We start from the raw sequence: 11,098 nt of genomic DNA on the forward strand, positions 1-11,098 counted from the left end.
GATCATGACCCAACTCAGGCATAGATATATTATTCGCATTCCGAGTATACCCCAGGGGGGAAGGGATGCAGGAGGGGGGGTCAAAAGAACTAAAGGGCAGTCAGGATTTTGTTACGTAGGCCTGATACCAAATATTTAGATTTACATGTATTTTCTGAGAATAAAAAGGGCCTAAGCATGCTGATCTTAAACTGTAAAATATACCGAAGAGTCAAGCATAGTGCATACGTAAAATACATATATTACTGCTTACTTCATAAGCTTTAAAAACAATTTTGCAAGAAGACTTAAATGAAGTTTAGAAGTAAAAAACTGCTCTTTAGAACTTTTTTGACCATTACATATTTAGATCTCTATTTTCTAATATTTTTGGTGTAAATATTCTTTTTATATGTTGTAAAATCAACGTTTGCACATACGTCTATGTTTAAAACTAATCTTAAACTTTGACCCCATAACCCTCCCCCCTATAGCAGGTAGGAGAAAAGTAAAAATATGGTAAAACCGTAATAAATTTGTTTTTCAGAAAAATGACACGAAACAAGGATTCGCTTTCTATACAAAGGTTGGAATATCCGAAATAATAATATATTTGTCTCTCAAGGGAAAAATGGCAACGTCTTAAAATTAGCTCGCTTATTAAATAAAACGAAGAAATAGTTTTATTATCTCTAGTACTCTGAAAAGCTGAATATTTTGATATGTTAAGGGAAAAAAAGGATTAATGATATTTTGAAGGATTTAAATGCCAACTTCTAAAAAAACAAACTAGCAACAATATCGAGGTAAATATAACATTATGAAAAGCTTTATTAAACATTATTCCCTGCACTGCTAAATTGTGCCCAGTTTTCTCGATCTCTTTTAATATAATGACACTGCTTTATCCTTACTTTTTAGACGTTACTATAAATTTAACCCTAAACAGACGGGGAAGGGGCGTTTGGCGCCCCCCCTGGAGTTTTTTTTTGTCCTAGCACTCTCATTTTTGACACTATCACCGTGAAATTTTGTTACTTTTAATTAATAGTAACTTAAAGGATTTTTTGTTAAATTCTTTTTTTTTATTTGTAGGGTAGGGTACAGGGCGGAAAAAAAGTCCGGTCTGTGAAAAAAATCTAAAATAGCCTATAACTTTTTTGGGGCGCTAAAGATCTAAAAACTATATTTTTTGAAAATCCCTTGAATAAAGCATGCAGAAACATGTGTCACACTTTGAGATTTGTTTAAAACAAAAAAAGAAATTTCATTTTTTTGACCTTTTTTAAGGCATTTTTTCAACCCTTCCTAGCGCCCAAACTATTAAAGTTTTTTTCTATGAGCTGGCCTTGAAATATTGGGCCATGCACATGCATTTCAACACTATATCTATTCTCTATGGCATTTTTCTAGGGGGGGGGGCGCCAAACGCCCCCCAGCTAGGCTATACATAGATTCAGACCCCCCAGCCTTTATAGGGTTAAATCTGGGACTAAATTTAACGAATTTTAACTGGATTCCGCCGGTCAAATTTGAATCACCGGTTTAAACCTTTTCTGAATCTTTAACTTTTATTTGAACCAGCAGTAGGCACTTCACCGACACAGCTAAGATTTATTATAAATTCGTTTTCACAAGATGTATTAACCAGAACAAATAAACTACACTTTTACAATTACGTAAAATAGCAATACCTAGAAAAGATTTAAAATATGAATTTTTCAAAAATCCAATATTTCAATAACTCTATGAACAACAAAATCTGTAGTCTGTTTTCCATGTTAAGACTTGTACCGGGAGAAGTTATAGGCGAGTATACAAGATACCAGGAGAAATCCCACAAACATCTTTATCCACTAAAGGAATTCACATTTCGAAAAATATAAAATTAGACTTAATAACATAGATAAGATGGTTAATAACATAAATAAGATGGTTAATAACATAGATAAGATGGTAATGACATGGAGAAGATGATTAATAACATAGATACGATGGTTAATGACATGGATAAGATGGTTAATAACATAGATAAGATGGTTAATAACATAAATAAGATGGCTAATAAATAGATAAGATGGTAAATAACATAGATAAGATGGTTAATAACATAGATAAGATGGTTAATAACATAGATAAGATGGTTAATAACATAGATAAGATGGTTAAGAACAGAGATAGTTGGTTTATTATATATATAAGATGGTTAATGACATATATAAGATGGTTAATAGCATAGATAAGATGGTTAAGAACAGAAATAAGTTGGTGAATAAAATAGATAAGATGGTTAATGACATAGATAAGATGGTTAATAACATAGATAAGATGGTTAAGAACATGGATAAGATGGTTAAGAACATGGATAAGAGGGTTAATGACATGGATAAGATGGTTAATAACATAGATAAGATGGTTAATGACATGGATAAGATGGTTAATGACATGGATAAGATGGTTAATAAAATAGATAAGATGGTTAATAACATAGATAAGATATTTAAGAACATAGATAAGATGGTTAATAACATAAATAAGATAGTTAAGAACATATATATGATATTTAAGAACATAAATAAGACAGCTAAGAATATAAATAAGATGGTTAAGAACTGATATTAAATAATTATTCTTTTTAATTCTTGGTTCGACCAAAAAATTTATTCAATTTAAACACAAAAAATGTGTTCATCATAATTTTTTTAAATTTTGTATTTGTGAATTATTTTTGTAGGAGGAAGGTGAATATGGTCCAACCCCTGTTTATAAATCCCCGGGCAAGTAAGTATATAAGGAGGTTTAATAAATCTAGTCTCTGACAGTATTAGGATAAACTCAGTAAATATTTTAATGACAATAATAAGTAAATTAATAAGATGAAGATTATCAATAGTAACAGGGATGCGTATCGTATGTAAGGAAGTTTCGACGCTTATCTAGTCTCTGACAGTATTAAGATAAACTTATTACAAATTTTAATGACAATAATAAGTAAATTAATAAGGTGAAGATTATCTATAGTAACAGGGATGCTTATCTTATATAAGGAAGTTTCGAAACTTTTTAATAAATCTAGTCTCTGACAGTATTAAGGTAAACTCAGTAAAAATTTAATGACAATAATAAGTAAATTAATAAGGTGAAGATTATCTATTGTAAAACAAAGCATTCATTTCTGGAGACCTAATTTTTAGAGTGGCCATTGCTGTCAGTTGTCACACATCATTTCATTAGGGTTATTTTCATATGTATATAGGTTATCAAAGTACAAAAATGCAAAATAATTTTTTTTCCAACGAGCAGAATTAAATATCTCTATTTTTACTATTTTTTGAGAAAAAGACAAAATATTTTCTTGTGAAAAAGATATTATTATAAAAATAAATATTTCAACAAAAAGCTCAGGATATTAGCTTTTCAAAAAGTGACTTATTTTGTTCACGGTATTAAAACTGACCGAGATCTGACAGAAACACAAAAAAATCCCAAAAATTGATAAAGATGATAAAAACGCATTTTTCTGTAATAATTCGAAAAAAAATATTTTGAATTTTTGTACTTTAATAACTATTATACATAAGAAAAAAAGCTTAATGAAATGATTTGTGACATTAAGGGCCACCCTGATAATTTCATTAACATGAAAAAAATATAAAATAGCAAAAATAAACATTGATAATGAAATTTAAACTAGGATAAGAAATCTCTGATAATGCCTGCATGTTGAACAAAGCAAAGATACTCATCATTAAATTAAGAAGAATTGTCCCTTTAATTTCAGTTAGTAACAAAGCAGGGTTGAACAAAGCACACAATGAGATTTAAACAAAACAATCATTAGAACAAACTTGACTTTTTCATTAACAAAACTACCAAACTTTACATTTTCAAGAACATAATATTAAACTTTACATATTCAAGAACATAATATTAAACTTTACATATTCAAGAACATATTATTAAACTTTACATATTCAAGAACATGATATTAAACTTTACATTTTCAAGAACATAATATTAAACTTTACATATTCATCAAAATTAAATTGAATTACATATTCAGAAACCAGAAAACAAACTTTGCATATTAAGAACAAGAAACAAACTGTACATATTCAAGAATAAAAAACAAACTTTATATATTACGAACAAGAAACAAACTTACATATTCAAAATAAAAACTTTACACATTCAAGAACTTTACATTTTGGAAAACTAAAAAAACATTTTTCAGATGGAAACCTCCTCCACAGTATGAAAAGAGAGAAAAGAAACCGAAGGTGATCACAAACAGACATCGAAGTGTATTTTATTTTTAAATCGGATTCCGGCTAGAGCATTATATAGACATATAGAAAATATATATTCTCTGTTCTGTGAGTATATATGTATATAGTAAAGCTGTTCAATCATATCAGTAAATATTATGCGTTAGCTTATGAGGGAATCCATGGGTTAACATAGCTAAGCAAAAAAATTAGTTTTTTCTTACTTTTAAAATTCAACTATTTTCCCAAGTGTTTTTGAAATTCCGCGGGCAACGTCAAGCACTTAAGCTAGTTCTATTAATTATGTTACGAAAAAAGCTAAATATTTATACTTTTGTTTTTTATAAACAATCTCATTTTGTAGAAAAAAAAACATTTTCGGGAGAAATAACTGAATGATATAAATTATTACACAACAATATATTGATTTGTAAGTACACAAATTGCGCATTTTTTAGATGTATGCAAGTTACGCAGTTGATCATGAGTGTGCATTCCATGGTCACAAGGTAAACATTAATTATTATTCAATGCTCATGAAATTTAATACAACCTTCAAGAAAAGGGGTTAACACTGATTATTTTTTAATTGCTTTTTTATGTTTAATAACTTTGTTGTATGTATATTNCCATAACTTGATTATCTTCACCCCCCGCTTTATCCAATATTATAAACGCCCTTGACGTATTCATTATGTACTAAGCTTCTAGGGCACCCTTTTTATAAAAATAATTTAGCATCTAACTATTTTTATAAAAGTGGTCAAGTTAAATCAATTTAAATCATTTTATATCATTTTAAATAATTTTAAATCATTTAAAATCATTTTAAATTATTTTAAATCATTTTTATTTATTTTAAAATTTGGCAGATTTTTCTTTTTGAATTATGCAACATTAAAAAAAATTCCAATTGTTTTCTATGAGATTTTTTCCCAATGGTTCAAAAACCTTCCTTGGGTTCATGTGAGATCCCACACTAAATTTAAACCCTCCTATACTATCCCTAGATTGGTAAGTATGAGAGGACTGGTGGCGAGGAGGGTGTGGCGCCACGCCTTCCCTCCAGAGAACCCAGCATTCCACGGTATACAAGAGCTCTATCTGCACCAATAGGTAAAGTTAATACAAAAAAAAGAAAAATTACAGTGAGAACCAGACAACGAAAGACGACATTCAGACTCAAGTTATGACTTTAGATAGTCCAATAAACATGAGAAACCAAAACTGTGCAGTGTAAACAGATTTCACTTATTTTACAAGTTACTATTTGCTTTGTAACAAGATCAATTACACTATTGCTTCAATGTCGTCTTCCAATTCCACAATTTTCTGGATCTCGATGTACTTAAACAGCTTTTTATAAAGATGTATATTTTAAGCACGCATTAATATAATTGAAAAATAAGTTTTGTCTATTCTTTATAACTTTTTTGTATGTATTCAAAACGAAATTCCCATCTATTAAAAGAATTTTCTTTAGTATGTCTGTAAATTGTTTTGTACTTATGTAAAGGCATAAATCAAATTTTCCTTAAACTCAAAATTTTAAATCTGTATATATCTGGAACATAGAATATTTTATCTATCAGAACTAATGTTTTGAAATTTTAAAGGTTATACGACAATTGGGTGGCAAAGATGTAGAGATTCGCCATGACATCCGGCTATTGTATTTTTTTGAATGAAGGGTTGCTTGAATTCATGTAAATATTTCTTTAAAATTCTCATTATAGAAAAGGCTCCGCTGAGAACTGTTACTGTTCGGCAAACCAGCCTTCCTCCAATATATAATAACCAGGTTAGTGTTCAGCAAACCAGTCTTCCTCCGATATACGTTAACCAGGTTAGTGTTCACCAAACCAGCCTTCCTCTGATATACGTTAGCCAGGTTAGTGTTCAGCAAACCAGTCTTCCTCCGATATACATTAACCAGGTTAGTGTTCACCAAACCAGCCTTCCTCCGATATATGTTAACCAGGTTAGTGTTCACCAAACCAGTTTTCCTCCGATTTATGTTAACCAGGTTAGTGTTCAGCAAACCTGTCTTCCTCCGATATACTTTAACCAGGTTTATGTTCAGCAAATCAACCTTCCTCCGATATATGTTAACCATGTTAGTGTTCAGCAAACCAGCCTTCCTCCAATATATGTTAACCAGGTTAGTGTTCAGCAAACCAGCCTTCCTCTGATATATGTTAACCAGGTTAGTGTTCAGCAAACCAGCCTTCCTCCGATATATGTTAACCAGGTTAGTGTTCAGCAAACCAGCCTTCCTCTGATAAATTTTACCCAGGTTAGTGTTCGGCCGACCAGTCTTCCTCCGAAAAATTTTAACCAGGTTGTATAAAAGAATGGTTAGGTTCCTCTTGATTCGATCCAATGTTCGGAAAATGTCTTCTACTATGATAGATAGATAAAAACCTCATATGACGTCACTGATTGTAGAGGCGAGAGTAGGGTTTCCACCAAATGGCTAAATCTTTTTTAAAGAGTGTGAAACTTGGCATTATTTTTATCCTATTAAATAATTTCAAGTGACCCTCAAAAGCTTTGCCTAATCAAGTATGAATTATATTCTTAAATTTTTTAAATCAAATTTCTAAAATCTTTTTAATCTCTTATAAATAATGCAAGAAAGTAACCAATGCCTGAAGAATTCACACTTTTAAGGAAATATGCATGTCAAAAACTAAAATTGTCGAGACTTTTACTTGACAATCTGTTTCGGATTTTGGTACAAAACCTTCCAGCACTGGAAAAATTGAATTCTAAGAAACACACACCGTCACCAACCGTTTGATTTTTACGAAATTGCGGAATTGCGCTAAACTCTAGTTGCAGAATTGCGCAAAACTTGAGTTTCGCAAAAACGGAAAAGGGCAATCTTGAGCGTATGATTGCGCAAATTGTTGTTTTTATCGTGCAAAACTGATGCGCAAAGAAAGAAAAATTTTGCGTTTCGTTTCGCAAAAATTGCGCAACAGTTTTGCGAATGGAAACCCTAGGCGAGAGTGACGTCAAATTAGGTTTTTTTTCTAAAGTTAAGTTCAAAAAGCTCCAAAAACAAATATTTTTGACGATTTATATAATAATTAATTTAAAACTTCAATTGATCTGAGTTCCCTGATTGAAAACATGGAAGTTAATATGTGCATCATGATAATTTCCTGATTTTTTTTTTAACTTTCTTGACACCAGTTTTTAATACTTTAGAGGTGATACTATTATAGAATTTCAAAGCTGTCGACTTAAAATTTCAGTAATTACTCACAATATTTATGGTGCAATTGAACGCGCGCGCCATTTTTTAAAATTAGTAATCATTTTTGGACATTTTACTATGGTTACTATACATATGTCTATGTATGAAGTTTTTGTTATTGGTAAGATAATGGCCTTTTTTCTATGCTTAAACGTATTTAATTCAGTTAATTCCTATGTGTTTTCCTGCTGTGGAAATGCGCCAGTCACGTTTGGAGAGAATAATCTAATTGGTACATGACCAGATGAAGCTTTTAAGGGTTTGGTTGTATTTCGGCATTGACATAGATTTCTAGAAGTATCAGTAAAGACATTGAGGTAAAGTATAATATAATCAGAAGTTGATTCGATCAGAAATCTGGATTCAGACATGTGTTGAACTGTTTTCTAACTATGCTTATTAAAATACAGCAAAAAACGTAAATGTCAACTACATAACTAAAATGAGACATAGCAAAAATAGCATACAGCAAAAAAAGCAAATAGCAAGAATAGCCTATGGAAAAAAATGACGTTTACCAAAATTACGTATAGCAAAAATAATGTAAAGCAAAAATGTCGGTTAAAAAACGTATAGCAAAATTGTCATTTAGTAAAATGACATACAGCAAAATTTACATTTTGTAAAAAAGACGTATAGCAAAAATGACATATATATAGAATGCATTATTGGACCGGTCTACTGATATGGTAGAGGAGTTCTCTACTGACATTCATGTAGAATTAATTATAGAATGCACTGTTGGACCGGTCTACTGATATGGTAGAGGAGGTGCCTACTGAGAATTATGTAGAAGAAGAAATAAGGTTATCAGTGTTTTTTCATATGAAAATATTACCGAAATTAGCCGTTTTATCTATATAGATTGTCTGGGTGTCTGTTTTTTTTGTGTGTTTATAACCGATAGACGTCAAAACGGCTAAACTGATCGGACTCAAATTTTGTGTGGGACCTCACTTGACCCCAGGGAGGTTAATGGACCATCAAAATTTGAAATAATTCCTGAAAAATAGTTGGAATTCGAAAAGAAAACTCCGCCCAAAGGAATGGAGTCTTTGTCACAAACTATGTTTTTCTATTCTCTATATTTTTGTAATTCAATGCCGTAGACCTGAGATATTTCAAACTATAAATTCTGTTAGATGAAAAAATCTAAGTTCATATCAAAGGTTTACACCATCATCAGGTGGAAAAAATATAGGTATTAGAAAATCAGAGTTTTTTACAAAGACTCAAGTCCTTTAAAATAATTTAAAAGTTAAAAACTAAAATTATTTACTTTTAAGTTTTTTTTTGGAAAAACAAGCATTTAAGCACCTAAATATCTTATACAAAATAAAACGAAAATATTTTATTTGTGAAATGCAAGAAGGACTTAACTTGGAATTTTTACATTGCTTCACTTACATTTTCGAAATTTAACAGTGCTACATGAAATCTTTCAGACACAGTAATTTACAATTTGGAATTATAATAGTGTGTGTACGTATGTGATAGATATATTTATATTTGATAGATATGTATTTATTTGACTAAATGTGAAGTGTATATTTTGAAATTCAAACAGTGTATGATATACCTATTTTAATACATATATAATATATTTAGGAAACCTGGCAAACAGTATTCATTCGGAGCAGACGCGGCAGGACGATTTCTAAGTAGAGAGGACTGCCAAACTTCTCTAGTGGTTTGAATTATGGTTGTATAATAAGGTTAGATAATCTTAATGCGCTCCAATTTACGAAAATGTCGTCTTTAAAGCAATTCAAAATCCTCATTTGACGTAACTGATTATTCTGATTAAATATTGTGGTAGACTAAACATTATGATAATTACTGCATTATTTAGCTTTAAACTAGTCAGCACAATCAATATTTGTTAAATGTGATGATTGTTAATCAAGTATTAGACAGGATTGAGAGAGTGTCCATTGCTGTGGAGACGGCGACATTTCCGTACATTGGAGCGCATTCAGAATATCTTCTCAGAATATACAACCTTGGTTTAAAACTTGAAATACACTTCCTTCTCTCACTTGGTGTTGCTTTGTTTGAGACAATTAATAACCCTGTAATTCTCCCTTTCAATCGACAGTTTCTCTTTGTTTATATGGTTTATATCTCTGCTGTTTGAACCCCTGGTAGAAATCAAAGCTTATAGGGAGTGACCGGTTATGTAAGGTAGTTGAACTGAGGACGCAGTGTTGTGGAAAACTTCTTTAGGATTCATTTGAGACATATTTCACTTTTTAAAAGTCTGTAAATCCTGAGTTTGAGTACAACACTGCTTACTCAGTTCAATTACCTTACATAGCCGGTCATTCCCTTTAAGTAAAAAGTCATCTTTAGTGTATATATAAAGGGTGTCCGATTATTCTGACAATTTTTAAACAGCTATTTCTCCGTCATTTTTTGGAATTTTTGCAATCAGTAAAAATATTTGAGCAACTGTAAGTCTGTAATATGCACGTTTTGCAATATAACAAAATATTCGCAGCATTTATTGCAGAAAAAAAACATATTTAGTTTTCCTATGCACCAGTTTTGCCTTCCTTTAAGTGTAGGAGGGGGTTAGATAAAACTAATTTGTACGAAGATAGCCAAGGTCAAGAGCTGCCTCACAGTTTTTAAAATTTGTCGATACCACCTTTCCTTAAAGAGCTATTATTCTTCAAAGTCCACCCGGCCAAAATACTGCAAAGAGTTTTAGTCAATTTTCGCACTAGATCTGAATTATGCATTTATGAAAATGGCGGTCATTTTTAACACTTGTTATAGAAAAGAAGTAAATCCAGTTATAAAACAAAACTTTCATATTTTGATTAGTCTAATTATTTTACAGATTGGAAAAATTCCAAACAATAACAAAGTTACAGCAATTTGAAAATTGGCAAGATTAAAATGACACCCTGTGTATATGAAGACCCTTGTACTAACGAACTAACGGATCTAACGATTATATAAATGCAATTAAATTCGATTATTCAATGTAAATATATTCATTGTAGTAACCAGAAGGAAAATTTGTTGCCTTTATTTATATTATGAAATATTTCATAATCTGCATCTTATTATTTCTAAAAGTTTGCTTTATACACTTTCAAAATTGCAAATTTAACCTAAAAACATAACCAACACATATTTCACTGTTATCTGGTTTATCTTGTATTTACATTTTTATAATATGATAAATTAACCTATTTCTGTTTCATACACAGTATGTTTTACTAAACAATACAGTTTAAAGAAGAACTTCCATTTATATCGAGTAAGCATAAAGTTAATATGAGTATCAAAAAAGATGCACCTTGAAGTGCTGAATTGCGTCCATATTTAGATATTTCGAAATTTTAATCTTTTTTTTATACTCAAACGAATTTTTTTTCCAATTAGTAAATTAATTTTTAACCCTAAACAGGCCGGGGGGGGGGTTAGTTTAGCTCCCCTTCCCTGTAGTTTTTTGTCCTAGCACTCTTATTTTTTACACTATCACCGTGAAATTTTCCGACTTTTAATAAATAGTAATTTGAAGGATTTTTTGACACAATTTTTTTTAAATTTAAAGGGCCCATGGGAAACATAG

The 11,098-nt window shown here is 30.5% G+C and overlaps 1 protein-coding gene and 1 long non-coding RNA gene across 3 annotated transcripts; both read left to right on the forward strand.

Moving 5' to 3' along the window:
* Positions 1-523: 523 nt before the first annotated feature.
* On the forward strand, positions 524-6,612 carry LOC111714770 (repetitive proline-rich cell wall protein). Of its 2 annotated transcripts, XM_023489972.1 has the most exons (7): positions 524-565; positions 1,766-1,841; positions 2,714-2,760; positions 4,214-4,259; positions 4,706-4,756; positions 5,258-5,363; positions 5,984-6,612. In XM_023489972.1, exons 1-7 carry the CDS (start codon positions 531-533, stop codon positions 6,595-6,597), a joined length of 975 nt encoding a protein of 324 aa, XP_023345740.1. In that variant the 5' UTR covers positions 524-530; the 3' UTR covers positions 6,598-6,612. The 2 variants fall into 2 exon arrangements, with proteins under 2 accessions (XP_023345740.1, XP_023345739.1); XM_023489971.1 differs by lacking the exon at positions 524-565 and having other exon boundaries at positions 1,257-1,841.
* A 1,185-nt stretch (positions 6,613-7,797) lies between these two features.
* Positions 7,798-9,741, forward strand: LOC111714771 (uncharacterized). The gene is made up of 4 exons (XR_002768071.1): positions 7,798-7,829; positions 8,245-8,318; positions 9,121-9,656; positions 9,697-9,741. It is a non-coding gene; the product is annotated as an uncharacterized LOC111714771 (long non-coding RNA).
* Positions 9,742-11,098: the final 1,357 nt, after the last annotated feature.

Source organism: Eurytemora carolleeae, unplaced genomic scaffold, assembly GCF_000591075.1.
Source record: "Eurytemora carolleeae unplaced genomic scaffold, Eaff_2.0 scaffold1168, whole genome shotgun sequence".
Lineage (NCBI taxonomy): Eukaryota > Metazoa > Arthropoda > Copepoda > Calanoida > Temoridae > Eurytemora > Eurytemora carolleeae.